General features: G+C 40.9%; 1 protein-coding gene across 3 annotated transcripts in view; it reads left to right on the top strand.

Moving 5' to 3' along the window:
• The window catches only part of LOC139755030 (zwei Ig domain protein zig-8-like), a 756,153-nt gene that overhangs the window by 714,429 nt on the left and 15,315 nt on the right, over window positions 1-26,409 (top strand). For all 3 annotated transcript variants that reach the window (XM_071672988.1, XM_071672987.1, XM_071672986.1), the window contains 3 exons: window positions 4,373-4,450; window positions 21,265-21,397; window positions 24,958-25,017. In XM_071672988.1, coding sequence (XP_071529089.1) covers window positions 4,373-4,450; window positions 21,265-21,397; window positions 24,958-25,017 — 271 coding nt within the window. The remainder of the gene's footprint in view (window positions 1-4,372; window positions 4,451-21,264; window positions 21,398-24,957; window positions 25,018-26,409) is intronic.

The following is a 26,409-nucleotide window of genomic DNA, read 5'->3' as shown; positions in this document are numbered from 1 at the left end:
TTCTCCTTGTTCCCTCCACCTCCGACACATATATCCTCTTGGTCAATCTTTCCTCACTCATCCTCTCCATGTGCCCAAACCACTTCAAAACACCCTCTTCTGCTCTCTCAACCACGCTCTTTTTATTTCCACACATCTCTCTTACCCTTACGTTACTTACTTGATCAAACCACCTCACACCACACATTGTCCTCAAACATCTCATTTCCAGCACATCCATCCTCCTGCGCACAACTCTATCCATAGCCCACGCCTCGCAACCATACAACATTATTGGAACCACTATTCCTTCAAACATACCCATTTTTGCTTTCCGAGATAATGTTCTCGACTTCCACACATTCTTCAAGGCCCCCAGGATTGTCGCCCCCTCCCCCACCCTATGATCCACTTCCGCTTCCATGGTTCCATCCGCTGCCAGATCCACTCCCAGATATCTAAAACACTTTACTTCCTCCAGTTTTGCTCTCTCTCTCTCTCTCTCTCTCTCTCTCTCTCTCTCTATATATATATATATATATATATATATATATATATATATATATATATATATATATAGAGGATGTGTGGATCAGGTGTTTGCTTTGAAGAATGTATGTGAGAAATACTTAGAAAAGCAAATGGATTTGTATGTAGCATTTATGGATCTGGAGAAGGCATATGATAGAGTTGATAGAGATGCTCTGTGGAAGGTATTAAGAATATATGGTGTGGGAGGCAAGTTGTTAGAAGCAGTGAAAAGTTTTTATCGAGGATGTAAGGCATGTGTACGTGTAGGAAGAGAGGAAAGTGATTGGTTCTCAGTGAATGTAGGTTTGCGGCAGGGGTGTGTGATGTCTCCATGGTTGTTTAATTTGTTTATGGATGGGGTTGTTAGGGAGGTAAATGCAAGAGTTTTGGAAAGAGGGGCAAGTATGAAGTCTGTTGGGGATGAGAGAGCTTGGGAAGTGAGTCAGTTGTTGTTCGCTGATGATACAGCGCTGGTGGCTGATTCATGTGAGAAACTGCAGAAGCTGGTGACTGAGTTTGGTAAAGTGTGTGGAAGAAGAAAGTTAAGAGTAAATGTGAATAAGAGCAAGGTTATTAGGTACAGTAGGGTTGAGGGTCAAGTCAATTGGGAGGCGAGTTTGAATGGAGAAAAACTGGAGGAAGTGAAGTGTTTTAGATATCTGGGAGTGGATCTGTCAGCGGATGGAACCATGGAAGCGGAAGTGGATCATAGGGTGGGGGAGGGGGCGAAAATTTTGGGAGCCTTGAAAAATGTGTGGAAGTCGAGAACATTATCTCGGAAAGCAAAAATGGGTATGTTTGAAGGAATAGTGGTTCCAACAATGTTGTATGGTTGCGAGGCGTGGGCTATGGATAGAGTTGTGCGCAGGAGGATGGATGTGCTGGAAATGAGATGTTTGAGGACAATGTGTGGTGTGAGGTGGTTTGATCGAGTAAGTAACGTAAGGGTAAGAGAGATGTGTGGAAATAAAAAGAGCGTGGTTGAGAGAGCAGAAGAGGGTGTTTTGAAATGGTTTGGGCACATGGAGAGAATGAGTGAGGAAAGATTGACCAAGAGGATATATGTGTCGGAGGTGGAGGGAACGAGGAGAAGAGGGAGACCAAATTGGAGGTGGAAAGATGGAGTGAAAAAGATTTTGTGTGATCGGGGCCTGAACATGCAGGAGGGTGAAAGGAGGGCAAGGAATAGAGTGAATTGGAGCGATGTGGTATACAGGGGTTGACGTGCTGTCAGTGGATTGAATCAAGGCATGTGAAGCGTCTGGGGTAAACCATGGAAAGCTGTGTAGGTATGTATATTTGCGTGTGTGGACGTGTGTATGTACATGTGTATGGGGGGGGGGGGGGGGTTGGGCCATTTCTTTCGTCTGTTTCCTTGCGCTACCTCGCAAACGCGGGAGACAGCGACAAAGTAAAAAAAAAAAAAAAATATATATATATATATATATATATATATATATATATATATATATATATATATATATATGGCGAATAGTTTGAAAGAAAGAAAGAAAAGATATATATATATATATATATATATATATATATATATATATATATATATATATATATATATATATATATATATATATATATATATATATATATATATGATACAGCGCTGGTGGCTGATTCATGTGAGAAACTGCAGAAGCTGGTGACTGAGTTTGGTAAAGTGTGTGAAAGAAGAAAGTTAAGAGTAAATGTGAATAAGAGCAAGGTTATTAGGTACAGTAGGGTTGAGGGTCAAGTCAATTGGGAGGTGAGTTTGAATGGAGAAAAACTGGAGGAAGTGAAGTGTTTTAGATATCTGGGAGTGGATCTGGCAGCGGATGGAACCATGGAAGCGGAAGTGGATCATAGGGTGGGGGAGGGGGCGAAAATTCTGGGAGCCTTGAAGAATGTGTGGAAGTCGAGAACATTATCTCGGAAAGCAAAAATGGGTATGTTTGAAGGAATAGTGGTTCCAACAATGTTGTATGGTTGCGAGGCGTGGGCTATGGATAGAGTTGTGCGCAGGAGGATGGATGTGCTGGAAATGAGATGTTTGAGGACAATGTGTGGTGTGAGGTGGTTTGATCGAGTAAGTAACGTAAGGGTGAGAGAGATGTGTGGAAATAAAAAGAGCGTGGTTGAGAGAGCAGAAGAGGGTGTTTTGAAATGGTTTGGGCACATGGAGAGAATGAGTGAGGAAAGATTGACCAAGAGGATATATGTGTCGGAGGTGGAGGGAACGAGGAGAAGAGGGAGACCAAATTGGAGGTGGAAAGATGGAGTGAAAAAGATTTTGTGTGATCGGGGCCTGAACATGCAGGAGGGTGAAAGGAGGGCAAGGAATAGAGTGAATTGGAGCGATGTGGTATACCGGGGTTGACGTGCTGTCAGTGGATTGAATCAAGGCATGTGAAGCGTCTGGGGTAAACCATGGAAAGCTGTGTAGGTATGTATATTTGCGTGTGTGGACGTATGTATATACATGTGTATGGGGGGGGGGGGTGGTTGGGCCATTTCTTTCGTCTGTTTCCTTGCGCTACCTCGCAAACGCGGGAGACAGCGACAAAGCAAAAAAAAAGATATATATATATATATATATATATATATATTCGGTCCAGACGAACGACAGTACATGTGTTTTATATGGCTCTATATTTTCCACGCCACATACCATGATGCAAATTTAGGCCCTGAGTAGCTAAAGCATCTCTCGCTCCAGTTTTCCATCTCGTCCTGTACTCGGCATGCCTCCTTTCCTTATTCCTTCTACCTTTGATATATATTCCCTCTTAGTCAACCTTTTCTCACTCATCTTCTCCCTATGTTCAGACTATTTCAGCTGTCTCGACCATACTATTCGTACTACCACACTATCTTTTCTTACTTGATCAGTCTGCCTTACGGGCACCACACACTATCATCGAGCTCTCCATTATCCGTCTGCTGTACCTTTTCATGTAGGACTCACGCCTTACACGTAGAGATAAAAGAAAAGGGCAAACTTCTCGGAAGATAAGAAAATGTTTGGAATGAGGTGAATAATGTCAGGAGGACAAGGGAGCAAATGGGAGTATCAGTGCAGGGCAGATAGGAAAGGTGTAACAGGCAAAGAGGTGTTGAAGAGGAGATGGAGTGAATAATTTACAGAAATGCTGAATATGTTAGATGGTAGGATGCCATGTGTGGGGTGTCTGGGACATGGAGATATGCGAAGCGCGGGAGTCGTAGCCAGTGGTTTGGAGAAAAGAGAAGAGGCGGTGAAAGCCTTACGCAAGATGAAATGTAGGAAAGCGGCTGAAGTGGATGGAGGTGCAGCTGACCTTCTTTATAAAGGGGATGACGGTAGTTAATTTGCATCGATTAGGCCTACCCATCTGTACTCTTATGCGATAAGAGAAACGCCTCAGTGTCCCTTTTAATGTATCTTTTTTTTATAGTTTTACCAAGAGGTGCGTTGCAGGTATTGTCAAGGGATGTTCATTATTATCATTCATACAGGTGTGACTTTACAGTATAGTTATACGTCTAGATAAGACTTGCTTGTGCGTTGACAGTTTTATTATATTTGCAGATGTTATCTCCAGGTGCATTTACAGTGCTATTACCTCTGCAGCTATCATCATCAACTGTGTTGACTATGTGATTGTATGTGCACGTTCTGACCATGTGGTTATGCAGGTTAATGGAACTGAAATTAGAAGAGTATTTGTACCCTGGGGGAAAAAAATAAAAGAAAGGAGTGAACGGAAGAATGTAAAAAATCAGGAACTGAATACTAGGGAGGGGAGAGTAGATGGACTGGCGACCCACCTGTCTGAAAGAGCAGTACAGAAGTGTCAGGCGGGATGACTGTATCTCTATATTGCAGGTGACGTGGATGAGGCAGCGAGACCTCCATATTCTGACGGCTGGCATCTTTACCTACTCCGCCGACGAACGTTTCAGGGTAAGTACAAGACGTGGGTTATTGACGACTGCTTGATGTCGTAATGTAATTGCATGGCTGCAGCTGGTCGACTGGCTGTTTGACAGATAGATTGCATAGTTAATTGCCGGTTTGGCAAACTTAATGGTTATCAAACTGACTTTCAGGAAGTTCCTCTGCATACACGCATCTTAAGAGAGCGTTAGGATTATTCATTTAGTATGAGACTGTTCAAGCTTGTCAAGTGGCTCTCCTTTTCGTAAGCTGTTTTCGCAGGAAATCTATGACATCTTTTATTAGTAAGTAATCCAAAAGAACATCTACACAGTCGTCATGATCCTGCGAAAGGCAGTGTTACTAGAAAGATATTCAAAGTCTTTCTTTCTAATATTTATAGATTTATTGCAGATGGTATTCATCATATGTATTCAGTGAATCATTGGATAATATTCCGATAAAAGATGTTAGATAGATCCAGCTTTCTCTGTGTGGGCGATGGCAATGGATGGTTCTGGTCTGATTGACAACCAGGAAATGCTACCAACCCACGCTGTCAGAATTTTTAATCCCTCATCTCCAACAGCTGTGTTGATTTTTTCAGTCTATGTATTTCATGTACATTTTTATTCTCCGTCTCTCTGTCTGCCTCTCTCTCGCTGTCTGTCTCTCTCTGGATCTCTGGTAATCCCCTTCGCCCGCCCTCTTCAAACGCCCAGACACACAATGCAAGTGTGGGCGTGTAATTACCTATTAGCACTGGACGGGGTAAGTCCTACGCTCATGAGGCTTCATCTCTTGAATTTCTCGAGTGTCGTGTAACTTTTCGAACCTCAGTATGCACTCCAATCACAACCCAGGTTATTCAATTCTTCCACTACTCTTACTCGACAAAACTGTTTCTTTACATCCTTTCTAACAGGCTCCTGCTTAATTTCATGTTATGGCCTATGTTGTTTTATCCTTGCATCTTCTGACGAATTCATCGCTGTCTTCGTCTTTGTCACTTTAATAGCTTGAAGGTCGTGTTCAAGTTTTCCTGAACCTTAACCCTCTTTATAACAGTACCAACTTTGTTGCCCTTCTCTTGAGCCTGTCTATTAGTTCATTGGGCTACTTTAAGCGCGTGTATGAAATTCGAGAAAAATACTATAGTTTTCGCTTCCCGAAAAGTACTTTATCTATATACCTAAGTGGTTTTCCGATCTTTGATATTTACTAGCAGACAGTTGGTCTCCCTTAACCTTATCCACTAATGGGACTCTGGCAATAAGTTTGAGGTGATGTCAACTCCCACGTCTCTCTCACAAATAGATTCCTGCAGCTCACTTTCTTCTAGATGGTATTCATGTTGAGGGCTTTTTTTCACTTCGTTCCGTCGTCATTACTTTCCTCAGGCTGAAAAGTCAATGCCCATGTATCAGACCAACTTTGGTGTCTGTTGAAGGCCCCTTGCAAGTTAATCCATATATTTTACCACTTTTCACTTCCTTCACGACCTTAGCATCATCTACAAACATATTCACTGGTGTTCCAATCCTTCTGGCTAGTTATTCACGTAGATCAAGAGGTGCAGTAATCCTATGAGAGGACCCTGAGACGCGCCACAGGTCACCACCTCGAGCCATTTCGAGTAGGCTCCCCTGATATACATCCTTTGTTCCCTTCCACTGATATGATCTATCCGTCGCAGTGGTTTTCTCCTCGATCTTGCCTGACTATCCGGCTAAGATTAGTCTACTTTGTGGCATTCTGTCAGTCGAGATAAAGACGATCTACCTAGCCTTCTGTCAAAACAGAGCTCACTTTCCCGTAGAATCCTATTTATTATGCATAACCTCCTTTCCCTTGAATCATGTTGTCTCTCAGTTCCCTGGTTTTTCCTCTGCTGTGAAACATCCATTTTCATTTTTATCATCTTTCCCAATACCTTGCAGACCACGCTCGTTACAGGGGCTGGTCCCTAGTTCGGCATCTTTTTGTCTCCTCTTATGATTAGGTGTGTGTGTGTGTGTGTGTGTGTGTGTGTGATTGCTATCTGTAATTACCATTTGTGTGTTATAGAAAAATTTTACACTTGTGTTGCCCTATCTTAACCCCGCATTCATTAATACGCCTTTACCCCATGTATTTAAGCACACACACACACACACACACACACACACACACACACACACACACACACAGCCTGAGGCAGGTACCCATTTATCGACCAGCCCCGTATGATGGATGAACCCCTGGGTTGGGTGTGAGCTGAGTGCCTCGACAAGGATTGGAGCCCATGTGGATTCGATCCCGGCCTGGCCCATGCTGACTCATGGCGGTAACGCAAACCACCTCGCCATGACACTGACAGCCTTATTGATATGGGCAGTTGATAAGCCTAAACCTTAATTACCCAGTCTAACGGGCTACCGAGGTGTTGCAGGTTAACATTGCTGACAACAGTTCAACGCAATCGGGGTCAAATCCTGGGAACGACAATCGGCCCACAGCCCTCGGGGTTGGTCGAATTTAATTACTTAACTTTCTCTTTCCACAAAGCATATCCAACCCTATCGTTTGCTTTCTCTGAATCCACAAAAGTCACATAACAATTCTTGTTTCTTAAGATGGTTTTCACACAAATTCTTCATAGCAAATTCTAATTTACACACAAACTCTTTCCCACCCTTTAAGCCACATTGTTCCTCCCCATTTGGATTCTCTGTGCAAGTCACCTTGCTCTCCCATATAACTTAACAGGTAACGCTCAAAAACTTCTCGCCGTAATTCGAGCATTCACCGTGAGCCATACGTACTTTGAAAATCCTAACTAAGCGATCAGCAAGACAATCGCATCCTTTGCTTAGGAATTTTAACTACAATACTATCCACTCCAGCCACCTTGCTCCATTTCATTTTCTACAAGTCTTTCATTAAACCACTTCCCATGACTCTCTCACTTCGCATACTCTCTTATCCAAATACCTAACGTCTGCCAACCTGTCATTAATGATGTTCAAGAAGCCTTCAAAATGCTTGTTCCATTTCTTCTTTCCGTCATTTCTATTACCACTTCCCTTGTCACCGATGTTCCCATTGAATCTCTTGTTTTTTCCTTACACCAACATCCTTCCAAAACATTTTGTTATGCTTCATGAAGTTTCCTGATTCTCGCTCATCCCAACTTTGATTTGCCTTATTTTTTAGTCCCTACACCTTCCTCTTGACCTTCTGCCGCTTACTCTTGCACATCTAATTGTTTGCATTCCTTCCCTGCAAATAATACCCATGCAAGTCTTTTTTCTCTTTCTCACCACCAACCTAGTATCGTTATTCCACCACTCACTACACTCTCTCGTATGCACACCACTCTGCTTGCCATACGCTTCTTTCGCATACGTAAGCAGTGCATCCATACATACCTCCTATTCCTCAGCCACTCCCCTAGCATAATCTTTTGCCCTTCTGTACCAAACTCTCCTGCTATCTCTTCTCATAAGTCTCTTTTCCAAGCTGACTCACCTTCACCTCCCTCTTTACACCCATATAATTTCCTCTTTTCCTAAAGCTTGTTAATCATCAGATATCCCGCTGGCTTCCCTTCTTAGTACTTTCGCATCCAAGATTCTCTCCTTTCCACGCTTATCAGTTTTTAGTACTACATGAATTAATGCCCGCTTCCCATCACCCTTTCTCACCTACGTATATTCATGCATGTCCCTTATATTTTTTAACCAGGTATTCCTTATCACCAATTCTTTTTCAGCACACAACTCCACATCCTGATAACCATAACCATTCACAGGAATGGGTACCCCATACCCCTCAGTAACCCCCTCTACTACCAGTTTCGTAGTTTTCATGCGAGAGTAAAGACATCTTTGACGAGGCGGAATCATTGGGAAAATGGATTCTTGAAAATACTTTTCACCTCAAAAGGAGTCCACATATCCCTGCTATTGGAAGTAGCGCAACCTTGGACTGCAGGAGTTCCTGGAAAGAGGTATTGGTAACACTAAAAATCTTTTTTAGAAATTGCTTCTGCAATAATTATAGATAAAATAAACGTTTATTTGCAATCAACTGCTCGCCAATTTTTTTGAGCAGTTCCTTTCTGAAGGATGTTGGGGCTGAAGGCTGCACCACTTCCAGTAGCAGGGAAATATAGACTCCTTCGGAGTGAGAAGTTCTTTGAAGAGACTGTACTCTCAAAGACATAGCCTCCCCAAACGTGACTTTTTATTCGCGGTTGACCCTCGACCAGGTGAAGTCCTGTAACACCAATATATATATATATATATAAATATATATATATATATATATATATATATATATATATATATATATATATATATATATATATATATATATGGGTATGTTTAAAGGAATAGTGGTTCCAAAAATGTTATATGGTTGCGAGGCGTGGGCTATAGATAGAGTTGTGCGGAGGAGGGTGGATGTGCTGGTGGAAATGAGATGTTTGAGGACAATATGTGGTGTGAGGTGGTTTGATCGAGTAAGTAATAATAGGGTAAGAGAGATGTGTGGTTGAGAGAACAGAAGAGGGTGTTTTGAAATGGTTTGGTCGCATGGAGAGAATGAGTGAGGAAAGATTGACCAAGAGGATATATGTGTCAGAGGTGGAGGGAACGAGAAGTGGGAGACCAAATTGGAGGTGGAAAGATGGAGTGAAAAAGATTCTTTTTGATCGGGACCTGAACATGCAGGAGAGTGAAAGGCGTGCAAGGAATAGAGTGAATTGGAACGATGTGGTATACCGGGGTCGACGTGCTGTCAATGGATTGAACCAGGGCGTGTGAAACGTATGGGGTAAACCATGGAAAGTTTTGTGGGGCCTGGATGTGGAAAGGGAGCTGTTGTTTCGGTGCATTATACATGACAGCTAGAGACTGAGTGTGAACGAATATGGCCATTGTTGTCTTTTCCTAGCGCTACCTCGCGCACATGTGGGGGGAGGGGTTGCTATTTCGTGTGTGGCGGGGTGGTGATGGGAATGAATGAAGGCAGACAGTATGAGTTATGTACATGTACATATATGTATATGTCTGTGTGTGTATATATGTGTATACGTTGAGATGTATAGGTATGTATATTTGCGTGTGTAGACGTGCATATACATGTGTATATGAGTGGGTTGGGCCATTCTTTCGTCCGTTTCCTTGCGCTACTTCGCTAACGCGAGAGACAGCGACAAAGTAAAATAAAGTAAATGAAATAAATAAATATATATATATATATATATATATATATATTATCCCTGGGGATAGGGGATTAAGAATACTTCCCACGTATTCCCTGCGTGTCGTAGAAGGCGACTAAAAGGGGAGGGAGTGGGGGGCTGGAAATCCTCCCCTCTCGTTTTTTTTTTTTTTTTTCTTTTTTTTAATTTTCCAAAAGAAGGAACAGAGGGGGCCAGGTGAGGATATTCCAAAAAAGGCCCAGTCCTCTGTTCTTAACGCTACCTCGCTATCGCGGGAAATAGCGAATAGTATGAAAAAAAAAAAAAAAAAAAAATATATATATATATATATATATATATATATATATATATATATATATATATATTTCATACTATTCGCCATTTCCCGCGATAGCGAGGTAGCGTTAAGAACAGAGGACTGGGCCTTTGTGGGAATATCCTCACCTGGCCCTCTTCTCTGTTTCTTCTTTTGGAGAATTAAAAAAAAAAACGAGAGGGGAGGATTTCCAGCCCCCCGCTCCCTTCCCTTTTAGTCGCCTTCTACGACACGCAGGGAATATATATATATATATATATATATATATATATATATATATATATATGTGTGTGTGTGTGTGTGTGTGTGTGTGTGTGTTTCCATGCTTAATAGCAGTTTCCTGTTTCAGCAAGGTAGCGCTAGGGAACAAACGAAGAAAGATACATCCACTCACATACACTTATATACATATACGCACATACAAGTACGTATACAAATGCATATATAAACATATACCTGCACATAAGTGTATACACATGTACATTTTCATACTGGCTCGCCTTCAACCATTCCCGGTACCACACTGCCCCACAGGAAACAGCATCGCCAACCCCTGCCACAGCTATAGACGAAGAAAGACCATACCCGCTCACATCCATACACAAGCTGACATGTGTAATGCACCAAAACCACAGCTCCCTATCCACATCCAGGCTCCACAGACCTTTTCATGGTTTACCCGGGACGTTTTTACATGCCCTAGTTCAATCCATTGACGGCACGTTGACCCCAGTATACCACATCCTTCCAATTCGCTCTATTCTTTGTACACCTTTCACCTTCGTGCATGTTCAGTCCCCAATCGCTCAAAATCTTTTTCACTCCGTTTCTCCTTGTTCCCTCCACTTCTGGCACATATGTCATCTATTTCAACATTTTCTCACTCATTCTTTCAATAAGTCCAGACCATCTGAAACACCCTTTTCTGCTGTCTCAACCACTTTATTACCACACATCACTCATTACTTACTCGATCAAACCATCTAGCACCAAATATTGTCCTCAAACATTTCATTTCCAACACATCCACCCTTCTCCGCACAACCTTCTTATAGTCCATGCCTCGCAACCATATAGCATTGTTGAAACTACTATTCCTTCAAACATACCAATCTTTTGTTTTCCGAGATAACCTTCTCTCTTTCCACACATTCTTCATCGCTCCCAGAACCTTCGCCCCTCCCCTACCCTATGACTCATTTCCACTTCCGTGATTCCGTTCGCTTCCAAGTCCACTCCCAGATATCTAAAACACTTCACTTCCTCCAAGTTTCTCCATTCAAACGTACATCCCAACTAATTTGTTCCTCAACCCTGTTGAACTTAACAACCTTGCTTTTATTCATATTTACCCTCGATTTTCTCCTTTCACACCAATAATATATATATGTATATGTCTGTGTGTGTTTGGATAGGGGAGAAAGAATACTTCCCACGTATTCCTTCCGTGTCATAGAAGGCGACTAAAAGGGGAGGGAGCGGGTGGCTGGAAATCCTGCCCTTTGTTTTTTTGTTTTTTTTTCAAAAAGAGGAACAGAGAAGGGGGTCAGGTGAGGATGTTCCCTCAAAAGCCCAGTCCTCTGCTATTAACGCTACCTCGCTAACGCGGGAAATGGCAGAAAATATGAATATACTGTTGGGGATGAGAGAGCTTGGGAAGTGAGTCAGTTGTTGTTCGCTGATGATACAGCGCTGGTGGCTGATTCATGTGAGAAACTGCAGAAGCTGGTGACTGAGTTTGGTAAAGTGTGTGGAAGAAGAAAGTTAAGAGTAAATGTGAATAAGAGCAAGGTTATTAGGTACAGTAGGGTTGAGGGTCAAGTCAATTGGGAGGTGAGTTTGAATGGAGAAAAACTGGAGGAAGTGAAGTGTTTTAGATATCTGGGAGTGGATCTGGCAGCGGATGGAACCATGGAAGCGGAAGTGGATCATAGGGTGGGGGAGGGGGCGAAAATTCTGGGAGCCTTGAAGAATGTGTGGAAGTCGAGAGCATTATCTCGGAAAGCAAAAATGGGTATGTTTGAAGGAATAGTGGTTCCAACAATGTTGTATGGTTGCGAGGCGTGGGCTATGGATAGAGTTGTGCGCAGGAGGATGAATGTGCTGGAAATGAGATGTTTGAGGACAATGTGTGGTGTGAGGTGGTTTGATCGAGTAAGTAACCTAAGGGTAAGAGAGATGTGTGGAAATAAAAAAGAGCGTGGTTGAGAGAGCAGAAGAGGGTGTTTTGAAATGGTTTGGGCACATGGAGAGAATGAGTGAGGAAAGATTGACCAAGAGGCTATATATGTCGGAGGTGGAGGGAACGAGGAGAAGAGGGAGACCAAATTGGAGGTGGAAAGATGGAGTGAAAAAGATTTTGTGTGATCGGGGCCTGAACATGCAGGAGGGTGAAAAGAGGGCAAGGAATAGAGTGGGTTGGAGCGGTGTGATATGCCGGCGTTGACGTGCTGTCAGTGGATTAAATCAGGGCATGTGAGGCGTCTGGGGTAAACCATGGAAAGCTGTGGAGGTATGTATATTTGCGTGTGTGGACGTATGTATATACATGTGTATGGGGGTGGGTTGAGCCATTTCTTTCGTCTGTTTCCTTGCGCTACCTCGCAAACGCGGGAGACAGCGACAAAGCAAAAAAAAAAAAAAATATATGTATATATATATATATATATATATATATAATATATATATATATATATATATATATATATATATATATATATATATATATATATATATATATATAATACTTCCCACGTATTCCCTGCGTGTCGTAGAGGGCGACTAAAAGGGGAGGGAGCGGGGCCCTGGAAATCCTCCCCTCTCGTTTTTTTTTTTTTTTTATTTCTAATTTTCCAAAAGAAGGAACAGAGGGGGCCAGGTGAGGATATTCCAAAAAAGGCCCAGTCTTCTGTTCTTAACGCTACCTCGCTAACGCGGGAAATGGCGAATAGTTTAAAAGAAAGAAAAAAAAAAAAAAATATATATATATATATATATATATATATATATGTATATATATATATATATATATATATATATATATATATATATATATATATATATATATATATATATATATCCTTTTATGTGTATATTCTGAACATTAGTGCGACAATTTTGTTCTTCTAAGAATTTCATGTGAATCATTTTATAATAGGATTTTACTTGTGCCTTACGTGAAATAGGAAGTTAAACCCTGAAAAATACTTCTCAGTCAGTGCTTAGGTACATATCGAAGAAAAATCTAATCTTCTTAAACTGTTTCTTACATATTTGGACACTGTAACGCATATGTACGATACTGTATTTCCTACACCCAGAAATTTATGCTGATCTTTATTAAACTCTTAAAACTAACGACAAGTTTTGCGCATAATATTTGTAAAGCGGGTGTTGGTGTATATCCTTTTACAGTAGTACAATGGACACTTCTCAAAAAGTTATGTTGTTTTCGAAGCAGCTTTGAAGGTATTTCCATTTCATACGGAACTGAAGGTCGAAGGTAGAGGGGTATTGGAGCGCATTTCTTAGGACATTTCAAATCTCGGTTTTAGAAACGATAAAGATAAATTTTCAAACATTCTCATTCTGGGATGTTTCTGCCAACATGTTGCATGAGGCGGCGGGTCAGGAAAGAGTGCCGCCCCTAAGGGAAATGAGAGGAAGTTGTTGGACTTGTTTCGTTAATCAACCCGCCAAGTTTGGTCGGCGAGCCCGACTGAGATGTCTTAAACATGACATGTTGGGCGGGAGTTTTGAAAGTTGTGTTCGTCGATAACATTCCAAGCATAGGCTTGGTATGATTTATGGAGTTCATGCTCAGTATTTAAGCGAAGTTTTTTGTTCATTGAATCGAACAAAAGTTTGATTCAGAATCACAATTTGTGTAGTACTTCAGAAGGAACGACAGGCATTATTATGTACAGTAATTTATCAGTGTTAGAGATTCGTGTATTTTGTAGGTTTCCATAAAAACCAGCAAAAGCCAATAGCTACACGGTTTATTATTTAGTAAACGTCTAATATTCCTACATTCTTTCCAGTATTAACATCTTTCATATAATCATTTACAAACTTAGGTCGGCTTTTTATGTCACATACTTAATATCTTGTTACAATTAGTGACAATAGCGTTATCCATGATAACAAAAAGTTCGAGTTAGAAGTGTCATCTAAAATGGCAATGGCATCACACATTTGAAATTAACGAACGTTTATAATACATCGCCCATTTAGATGTTTTGATATTATACCAATTTATCAAAACTAAATGTTAGAAAGAACAAATAAAGTCGTCATTCTGAAAACGGGTAGCTGCCATTGAGATTCTGGAAGACTTTGTAGCTGTAAGACTAACCGGGGTGTTTAAACCTCAAATTAGTGTTACTCTTGGAGGTTAAGTGAAGATAAAGGCCAACACAATAGCCGCATGAAAAAACATCTGCGATGGTAATTTTGTCAATATCCGTTCAAGCTCTTTTGATGATTCACCAGGAGAAGATAGAATAAAGTACAGCGATTTCTTATGAAGACATGAATTGTCATCTTTATTTCCGCTCTCGTAATGGAGCTCAGACATCTTTGAATGGTGGCAAGAAGCTGAAGACTCAAAGTTACGATTTCCGTAGACGTATTTTAATCCTGATGGAATTCCTTCTCGATGAAGGGAAGTGGGTCAGATCCGGTCTCATGAGATGGCGTGTTGCCTTGTCGTGCAGTTAAGTGAAGTGCCTCCCGTGTGTCGGGATCGCTGCAGCCGAATTCGTCATTATCTACACATTCTCATTATCCCAAGTGAGATTGACTGTATATATATGATGCTGCGGCAGCTGGTTGGCAATAATGTACGTTGAGTAGATTCATTTTTTGTATGTTCGAAGGCTCCAGTCACGGACATAAGTCCACTTCAAGGCCAGGATTTAATTGAAATATAAGAGAGAATTATGAAACTGAGAAACAAAAGACAAGGGAAAGTATTTACCAATCTTTGAGAAAGTGAAACACCTGTCTTTTGAAATGTACCAGGTCATAGTTATTGGTTAAGACATGATGAGGTAGAGAGTGCAAAAGCTTCGACGTGTAGGGAAAGAAGCAGGTATCAAAATGGCCCACCGTTAAACTACCGATGGCAACTATATCATTCTGCGGCTTGTTAACTATGTCTAGAGTTTCATTTCTTATATCTTTTTTTCTTTGTCCTTACCGATGAAATAGTCATTCTTGTTTAGTATTACCTTCGCTGGATTTGTACTTTTGATTTGTTTTCATTTCCGAGTGATCATTGGTATTCTTTGAACGTGTCGTCGAAACATTCTTAAGGTACCAAAAAAAATTGCTTGAATCGACGGAAAGAGAGGGAGAGAGAGAGAGAGAGAGAGAGAGAGAGAGAGAGAGAGAGAGAGAGAGAGAGAGAGAGAGAGAGAGAGAGTCATTCGTGTACACAACACTAACCAGACCAAAGACAGAAAATTTATGTCCCACAAGACGCTTATCGCCTGGAACTCTGCTTCCGGGTGTGTAGCCCAGTGTGGGCTAGGGTAGGAGGAAGGCTTTCCTCACTGTGCGTATTTGGGTAAAAGAAAGTTTTATGCTTTTCAGCGGTGTGGAGTTTCTAGTTGCTTTCCCCATTAGTCCATAAGAAGAGCGTGTATATCTCACGATATATGGGAAGTGTGGGGATGAATGGTGAAGTGTGGGGATGATTGCTTTATGGTTAGCTATCACACTATTTTTAATAGAATATGGATCTCTATTTTTTGTCCTCTCTTCTTTGCCCCTTTTCCTTATATATATATATATATATATATATATATATATATATATATATATATATATATTATATATATATATTCGTTCAGAGCCTGGCATCGATGAGGACTTATCTCCAAGACTGGAGCTTTTTGCATTAAAAAAAAAGATACCTTCGGGTTGTGGATTATGTAACATTACCAGTTCATTGACCTGTCATTTATTGATCACCATGACAACCGTCCACAGAAATAACTTTGATGGATTTATTAATCAATTCACAAACCCAAGGACACCTTCTGTGTTGGTTCCTGCAGCTTCAAGGCTGCGCGATAACGATGAGTCAGAAAATGATGAGCTCTTTTCGAGTGAAATGAATGTTCCTCAACGAGTCTACAATCCTGATGGATAATTTGACTATGACGGAAGGCTCGCCTAAGGCGACTCTTCGTTCATCGAATAAGCCACGCGCACGCAGGATACGGTTAGATTACTCTGAGGGAGAGAAACTACATACGAAAACCTTGAATAAGTGGGTTGGTCGAGCGCGGACAAGTCCTGGTGAAAATTTAATCTGCTTAGCGAATGCGGTGCACTAGAACCCAATCACCGTATTGGCCCAAACACTGAACGTGTTTCCTATTATCAGGGTCGGGTATTAAACTGCTTGCCTTTTTCCCTCCTCGCTGATGGAGTTTATTTGAATATCTTTAACGAGTGGAGTTGGACATAGTCAGTCGTCTGTCCGTTAATCTGGATTTGAAGTAGACAGGAGACTCGATTCTTATTGACAATAATCACCTTATGAAATATTACATGTCGGGTACATTTTATTTTAATGTTTCAAGAAAGTGACTACAACCTTATAGTTCTGACCCTGCAAGTTGTGTGTGTGTGTGTGTGTATGACTACTATTTATGTGTTACGGAGAAAGAGTTTTACTCGCGTGTTGTACCATCACTTAACCATGTATATATGTGACATGTCTCTACTCCTATGAGTGTGTGAATATCATATATATATATATATATATATATATATATATATATATATATATATATATATATATATATATATATATATATATTCACTTATTTATTTTATTATACTTTGTCCCTGTCTCCCGCGTTAGCAAAGTAGCGCAAGGATATAGACGAAAGAATGGCCCAACCCACCCACGTACACATGTATATACATGCACGTCCACACACGCATATATATATATATTTCATACTGCACATATTTCATACTGTCTGCCCTTATTCATTTCCGTCGTCACCCCGCCACACATGAAATGACAACCCCCTCCCCCCCGCATGTGCGCGAGGTGGCGCTAGGAAAAGATAACAAAGGCCACATTCCTTCACACTCAGTCTCTAGCTGTCATGTATAATGCACTGAAACCACAGCTCCCTTCCCACATCCAGGCCCCACACAACTTTCCATGGTTTACCCCAGAGGTTTCACATGCCTTAGTTCAATCCACTTACAGCACGTCGACCCCTGTATACCACATCGTTCCAGTTCACTCTATTTCTTGGACGACATTCACCCTCTTGCATGTTCAGGCCCCGATCGCTCAAAATCTTTTTCACTCCATCCTTCCACCTCCAATTTGGTCTTCCACTTCTCCTCGTTCCCTCACCTCTGACACATATATCCGCTTTGTCAATCTTTCCTCACTCATTCTCTCCATGTGACCAAACCATTTCAAAACACCATCTTCTGCTCTCTCAACCACACTCCTTTTATTACCACACATCTCTCTTACCCTTTCATTACTTACTCGATCAAACCACCTCACACCACATATTGTCCTCAAACATCTCATTTCCAGCAAATCCACCCTCCTCTGCACAACTCTATCTATAGCCCACGCCTCGCAACCATATAACATTGTTGGAACCACTATTCCTTCAAACATACCCATCTTTGCTTGCCGAGACAATGTTCTCGACTTCCACAAATTCTACAACGCTCCCAGAACTTTCGCCCCCTCCCTCATCCTATGATTCACCTCCGCTTCCATGGTTCCATCCGCTGCCAAATCCACTCCCAGATATCTAAAACACTTCACTTCCTCCAGTTTTTCTCCATTCAAACTTACCTCCCAATTGACTTGTACCTCAACCCTACTGTACCTAATAACCTTGCTCTTATTTACATTTACTCTCAGCTTTCTTCTTTCACACACCTCACCAAACTCGATCACCAGCTTCTGCAGTTTCTCACCCGAATCAGCCACCAGCGCTGTATCATCAGCGAACAAGAGACTCACTTCCCAAGCTCTCTCATCCACAACAGACTGCATACTTGGCCCTCTTTCCAAAACTCTTGCATTCTCCTCCCTAACAACCCTATCCATAAACAAATTAAACACCCATGGAGACATCACGCACCCCTGCCGCAAACCAGCATTCACTGAGAACCAATCACTTTCCTCTCTTCCTACACGTACACATGCCTTACATCCTCGATAAAAACTCTTCACTGCTAACAACTTGCCTCCCACACCATATTTTCTTAACACCTTCCACAGAGCATCTTTATCAACTCTGTCATATGCCTTCTCCAGATCCATAAATGCTAAATACAAATCCATTTGCTTTTCTAAGTATTTCTCACGTGCATTCTTCAAAGCAAACACTTGATCCACACATCCTCTACCGCTTCTGAAACCACACTGCTCTTCCTCAATCTGATGCTCTTCACCGTCTCAATTAATACCCTCCCATATAATTTCTCAGGAATACTCAACAAACTTATATCTCTGTAATTTGAGCACTCAACTTTATCCCCTTTGCCTTTGTACAATGGCACTATGCAACCATTCCACCAATCCTCAGGCACCTCACCATGAGTGGTACATACATTAGATAACCTTACCGTCAATAATACAGTCACCCCCTTTTTTAATAAATTCCACTGCAATACCATCCAAACCCGCTGCCTTGCCGGCTTTCATCTTCCGCAGAGCTTTTACTACCTCTTCTCTGTTTACCAAATCATTCTATCTAACCCTCTCACTTTGCATACCACCTCGATCAAAACACCCTATATCTGCCACTGTATCATCAAACACATTCAAAGGACGTAAGAGGAGTGGGGGAGGAATGAAATGTATTTAGGAAAGCAGTGATGGCTTGCGCAAAAGATGCTTGTGGCATGAGAAGCGTGGGAGATGGACAGATTAGAAAGGGTAGTGAGTGGTGGGATGAAGAAGTAAGGTTGTTAGTGAAAGAGAAGAGAGAGGCATTTGGACGATTTTTGCAGGGAAATGATGCAAATGACTGGATGTATAAAATAATGAGGCAGGAGGTCAAAAGAAAGGTGCAAGAGGTGAAAAAGAGGGTAAATGAGAGTCGGGGTGAGAGAGTATCATTAAATTTTAGGGAGGATAAAAAGATGTTCTGGAAGGAGGTAAATAAAGTGCGTAAGACAAGGGAACAAATGGGAACATCAGTGAAAGGGGCTAATGGGGAGGTGATAAGTAATGGTGATGTGAGGAGATGGAGTATATATATATATATATATATATATATATATATATATATATATATATATATATATATCCTACTAACGAGTACCAGCGACCAGATATTTCTATAAAGCAGGGCTTAAGAAAGAGAGAATACTATTCCGTCCACCTACCTACTCACGACTGTATAGCACCCCATGTTTTACTCATCAAATTTCATGCTTTCTCTTGGCCACCATTCCTCCTCATAATGTCAGTTCGAGGTTGATGGGAGACTTACTTCAGTCCGGAGTCTGATCTTCTTACTTGTCCTCGTAGTGCATTAGTTAATCTCTTAAGTTTTTTTTACCAGATGTTTGTCCATTTTTGTTCAATATTTCTTTCAGTATGTTTCCCAAGAATTACTTCCAATTCTGTAATCCTGAATCTTCCTAACTGATATTATCTCAGATTTCGTATGGTTTTCTTTTTCCTTTTCTTTAGGAATATTTTACCCCGTATATCTGTCTTTCTCATCTTCCTAACCAGCAAAATTCAAGGGTTTTTCAGCCTTTCGTCAATTGATTTAGATCAGTATTGCATATACAGTGTTTCTACTTTCATTCCAATTTGTTTATATCCATCTGCTTAACTGGTTGATCATCAAACACGGCAGTATTACTTTTTGCTTCCTATATTGAGCATCAATGAGCTTTCTTTCTCGTTTTGAAATTTCTCGTTGTCGTACCGCAATATAACACACTATCATATTAGTGTGTTCCTTGAATTCAAGTGTTTTATCTATGGTAACTCCTATGACTGACATTTTTTCGTTCCATGTATTTTTCTGTGGAGCTTTCGTTGGAAGGCATTCATACAACATAACCTACTTAAGAGATTTTTCCCCAGTGAAGTCCATTAGCTTGTCCTCCGCCCATTTTTTTGTAATATCAAGGTGTCTTTGTAGTTTTCTTGGTTTCCCTCCTAGCCCAATTTTTTTTATATACTTTAGTATCATCAATAAAACGTTTCGCTGTATTCTCCCTTACATCTTGTCTACTGCAAGTAATATTGTCTATATATATATATATATATATATATATATATATATATATATATATATATATATATATATATATATGGCAGTTTCCTACTATTCCTTGTGATACATCAGGAAGATCTTCGTAGATTTGGCTCTATTTGCAAACTCTTTCTAATTTCTCTTGGGCAAACACTTGTTTATCTACTTTCCTAGCTTTCTTTAATGATTTGTCTCGTCCTTTTCTTCAATATCATTCTATAATGAACTCTTTCAAACGATTTGCAAAATATAGGAAAAAACAATGGAGAGAGAGAGAGAGAGAGAGAGAGAGAGAGAGAGAGAGGCCACATAAAGGCCAGATAGAGAAAGTAATAGCAACATATGCCAGTGGGAGGCCAATCCTTCTGGATAGTCATTTACATGTACCAAGAGGAGCAGTGCTCCCAGAATAGACCCCTGCAACACGCCACTGGTGACCTCGACTCATTCTGGATGAGCTCTCTTGACATGCGTCCTTTGTTTGTAATAACCCACATAGTGAATTTGCTACCAGTGAGAGGAAGGGCGCTAATCTAAGGCATACTCCTATGACGTATAGTTTCCTGTGTGACTCTGCTGCCAGCGAGAGGGCTCAGGTGGTAGTGTACTGGCCCCAGCTAACTCGAGGAATATTTCCTCTCCTCCCCTTGCAGCAACCCTTTTGGTGTTTGGCTTTTGACAGCAGCCACCCAGGGTGGTACTACCATCCTGACTGAGGAGCGTTACAGTGGTGCTTGGAACCATATTACAACGTCCATGCTAGGACTGCTGGTCTTACTTATTATCTCATCAAATCGGGACCATTGATTAGTCCTGCCAACTTCTCCTTACAAGCAACTTACAGCAGAGAGAGAGAGAGAACCTGAGTTGGTCCTTAGGACCAACTTCCTTCCTAATTCTCATCTTGTACTTTTCCATCTTGATCACATTCGCAAAGGCCTCCACCAGACACCTTTCAAATTTCTTCACCTCCCACAACTCATCCCTCCAGAGTCTACTCTCAACTATGTCACGTGATCGTCCCCCACAGGTGGTGCATCCAGACAGCTCGAAAGACTGGACGCTGGAGATAAAGTTCGCCACTGCGCGGGACTCTGGCATGTACGAGTGTCACGTCAACTCCGACCCCAAGATCAGCCGGCAGGTGGCCTTGCTCGTCAGAGGTATGTTGTCTCTTTCTCCTGCCCAAACCCTCCTCACCTCTATTTCACCTTCTATCCCACTCTGTTACTCTGTCTCTCACTTCCTTTTCATTTTTCCTTTTACAGATTTCTTAGGGCCGTTTTTCAAGTTTATGTCTTGCCTCCTGATTATAATCTTTTGTCACGTCGGGTTTCATCTTTGACCAAACAGAATACATCAATGAAGTCGGTTGCTGAAAGCTGTAAGCTCAGACTTACAATCTTGGTAGTCTGATCAGAGTCAGGTTACCCGTGCACAACTGCAGACACTCACAATAAATAGTAAAAGTTTTCCTGTTATTGTCAACGATGGCTGAAGGGCGAGGGAGGATGTAAGTATTCATTGGTGAACCAGTCTGATGTAATGTCTCAGAGTTTTAGAGAGAATGTAATGTCATCCTGCATCATTACTAACTGAATTCATAGACGATAATGAAACTAAGTAGTTAGATTAAAATACATTTCTGATTGTAAGAAAAAAAGTTGCCGTTAGATAATTCTGGTTCTTGGAATGTTATTCTTTTCCTGCGGTTTACTTCAACTAACAATTTTTTTTACAAGCGCATTAGCGACTCCTCAGTTGGCATACAAAAGTGAAAAACGTCCATATGTTCCATGCATATTGTTACACATTACACTATCCTGGGAAGGTGTTTAATAGGGTCAAATATTGATAAACCCCTTGATCAAGTGATACGATGCTAAAGAATAGCCTAAAGACTTGGTTATATGCCTTTGAGCATAGCAGGCGATATGCAAGTGAGTTTAATGTTCCCAGACGAAGCATGGAAGTTTCTACATCAACCCGCAGGCAACACATACAACATAGATTTGCCATGGTGACCGTATGATACACTGTAATGGTCTTTGTTTCGTCAGTCTTGTGCTTGAAATTGAGAATCATAAGCAAACAAATGGGATGGAGAAAGTCCCAGTTCATTGTCACGATTCCAGTAGAGAGCTGATAATTTGACAATAATGGTAGTTCAGTTATAATAAAGGGAATATATCATCATATAGACATAATATTAAATAGAATATCATATACAGTTACTGTGTTAGAACACATACAACGCAACCAGTAACCATTTTGAAAATTTCATTAAATTTTATTCTCCAGCCCGAACAATAATCCTCTCCGAATTAATGGTTCGACCCTTTTATTGAATTTGTATATGTAGTTAACACATCAATTTCACTTCTGAATTAGCTTCCAGGCTTAAATTTTCCAGTGGCTGTTCTCATGTAATGGCCAGTTCATCGTCAAGTACATACTTTCATTCTACCTTTTTCTATACTGACCCTCGCATAGTGAGACTCTTGTTAAAGTTGTAGTGGCACAAGTGTACTTACAAACCACTGCTGGGCTGGGAACAATATCCTGGACCAAATGAAATTAAAAAAAAAAAGGTTGTATCACTTTATTCCTCATGATAGACTTTGGCCGGGAGTCAAACAACCTTCTGAAATGAAGGAACTTCATTTGATAACATATCGCAGTGATCCACCTGTCGCATACCCGGTGTGTAATGACTTCAGCTTCACATATTCGCACAATGAGATACGCTCGCATAACCCAGTCACAGAAGGGCCACATACCTACTGAGAGTCTTCGTTGTTTCAGAATTATTCTTAAAACCTGAAAGTCTTAAAAAGATCTTTTGGTTAGTGATAAGGATGTACTTCAACGGTGACGACTTCAACGACCTTGGCAGGTGATAATCATGCCCAACTAACCAACCAGTTACGCATATTTGACCCAGTTGTATACGCTCTTGCCTCCGAAGACTGGAGAAGAGCCAAAGTTCAGCGTTTAATGTAACAGATAGCCATATTGTGCCAAACTTTCTTGTAATACGACCAACCTACGAAGCATTCTCAGTAAAGGAGAACTTCCTGAACTTTGTCTATAACCACACAAACAAAATCAAAATAATGTTGCTTCCGAAATATAGATCTTTGATAATAATAATAATAATAATAATAATAATGTTGCTGCCGAAATATAGATCTTTAATAATAATAATAATGATAATGTTGCTGCCGAAATATAGATCTTTAATGATAACAATAATAATAATGATAGTGATAATAATGATAACTTCTAAACAGGTAAATGAATACTAGATATCTTAAGGGAAGCAGCCAGCTCAATGGTACTAGCGGCCACTGAAGAGTAGGTCAGCACTGGACCCAGAGTCTGTACTCAACGAAACCTTTGCCCACTTAACTCCTCTGTCTACATTGTGGAGTGGCAGGTAACAAAACGTAGATACACTTCTGTTGAGTACTCCAACTGACCATCGACTAAGATTAGAATGAATTAAGGAATAGTAATAAAACTATACATATTTGCCGCGATAAATGTGTGAATAATTCCTCTTTAAATACAGATACATTGTTACATACACATATACGTAAAATATATAAACTTCTCGGTAAAACGAATTATGCATTGTCACACACTTGTCGGCTCGGTTACGTGAAATCGTCGGTTGGAAATACAATTGCTTGTTCATCAAAGCTAATGTTGCTTTGTAAGTAAATGTTTCAGCATATCTCTCCTGAGGTTTACGCACTAACTGGCAAATAATTCCTCTATAATTGTTACTTGACGTTTGGAAAGTAAACCAAAATATTCGATGGGACCACGGGTTAAAGATGTCATACACGAATATTGCATTTGCAGTCATTTTGAGTACTGGCAAATATTCCTCTATAGTTGTTACTTGACGTTTGGAAAGAAAACGAAAATATTCGATGGGACCACGGGTTAAAGATGTCATACACGAATATTGCATCTGCAGTCATTTCGAGTACGCTATAATACTGCTTTATAGGGTAATGGACATGGGTGATAAACCGTGTGGGACATTCAGGGCCATGATAAAGAGACCATTATCTAAGATTAGAATTTTATCTCTAGATTCTTAACAACTTAATGCACAGGTGTTTCGTGACTGAAATTCTCCTTTTGGTTGGAACAAAGGCATGTCAGTTTTATATGACATGAAAGGTTAAAGAGGGTAGTGGTTGTATAGTGTTGATGGAAAATTTGTGTTCATCCATTCATTAATTAGTGCCTTCGGCGATACCTGGCACCATTTCATGATAACCAGGCGATGATAAATAAATCATTTGGCTCTGTAGCCCACACAGACTGCTCAGGTGACGAATTCCCGTTAAACACCAGCGCAAGGGATTTGCATAAAATTTTACCCAGCCACTGAATAATGATTAGCAATCGTACTATTTTTTTCCCATTGTGAATTACGTCTAAACAATCCTGACTCATAGGCAATATTCATTGTGTACCTTTAAAATGTTCAGACTTCATGCCATGGACTTGCTATACACCGGATTCATGGATGTGTGTTCACAGGTTCATGGCGTGTACTTTGAACATTTGTTGAACTCGGGGAAAGAAAAAAAAAATTGTAAATTCTGCCGTTAAAGTCCGATTTTTCAGACACTTTATACAATCTCGACCATCATATTCCTGTGGGCCACAATAATCCGTGTCTCTTTCTCTCTCCCAACAGAGCACAGCCAGCTGGATGACCCGGCCTTCATGGGTGCGCCCACCACGACCACAGACCCAAGTACGTATGACTATACAGAGCACGTGAATATAAGTAATTCCAAAGAGGTGCCTCAGATAGGAAAAGAAGCTTCCTGCTATATTATCACGATCTTGTCCATTCAGGATCTGTATAACTGGAGGAGAAATTATTCACGGATGAAAAAATATTGTGTACAGGTTGTATCCTCTGCGGGTCTGATGAATTGTCACATGTTTGGATTTCAGTAATGATGTGTGTGTGTGTGTGTGTGTGTGTGTGTGTGTGTGTGTGTGTGTGTGTGTGTGTGTGTGTATTCGTTATAAATAATCGCTATTTCCCGCGTCAGCGTGGTAGCGCCAGGAAACACGTATGTATACATAAACGCCCTCATACGCACATATATCAAAATATACATACATATACATATATACATACATACATATACATATATACATACATACATACACAGGTACATGATACTTGCAGTGCCGCCCTAAGAGAAAACAGCATCGCTACCCACTGCTTCAGCGAGGTAGCGCCAAGAATGCAGACAAAATGGCCACATTTGTTCACACTTAGTCTCTAGCTGCCATGTGTAATGCACCGAAACCACCGCTCCCTATCCACATCCAGGCCCCATAAACATTTCCATGGTTTACCCCAAACGCTTCACATGCCCTGGTTCAGTCCATTGACAGCACGTCGACCCCGGTATACCACATCGTTACAATTCACTCTATTCCTTGCACGCCTCTCACCCTCCTGTATGTTCAGGCCCCGATCGTTCAAAATCTTTTTCACTCCATCCTTCCACCTCCAGTTTGGTCTCGCGCTACTCCTTGCTCCCTCCACCTCTGACACACATCCTCTTTGTCAAACTTTCCTCACTCATTCTCTCCGTATGTCCAGACCGTTTCAACATACCCTCCTCTGATCTCTCAACCACACTCTTTTTATCAACACACATCTCTCATACCCTTTCATTACTTTCATTACAAACGCGGGAGACAGCGACAAAGTATAATAAATATAAAGAATATATATATATATATATATATATATATATATATATATATATATTTTTTTTTTTTTTTTTTTTTTTTTTTTTTTGCTTTGTCGCTGTCTCCCGCGTTTGCGAGGTAGCGCAAGGAAACAGACGAAAGAAATGGCCCAACCCACCCCCATACACATGTATATACATACGTCCACACACGCAAATATACATACCTACACAGCTTTCCATGGTTTACCCCAGACGCTTCACATGCCCTGATTCAATCCACTGACAGCACGTCAACCCCGGTATACCACATCGCTCCAATTCACTCTATTCCTTGCCCTCCTTTCACCCTCCTGCATGTTCAGGCCCCGATCACACAAAATCTTTTTCACTCCATCTTTCCACCTCCAATTTGGTCTCCCTCTTCTCCT

The sequence above is a fragment of the Panulirus ornatus genome, chromosome 18 (assembly GCF_036320965.1).
Source record: "Panulirus ornatus isolate Po-2019 chromosome 18, ASM3632096v1, whole genome shotgun sequence".
NCBI classification, from domain to species: Eukaryota; Metazoa; Arthropoda; class Malacostraca; order Decapoda; family Palinuridae; genus Panulirus; species Panulirus ornatus.
Note: the sequence above shows the minus strand (reverse complement) of the source record. Positions and strands in the feature narration are given on the sequence as shown.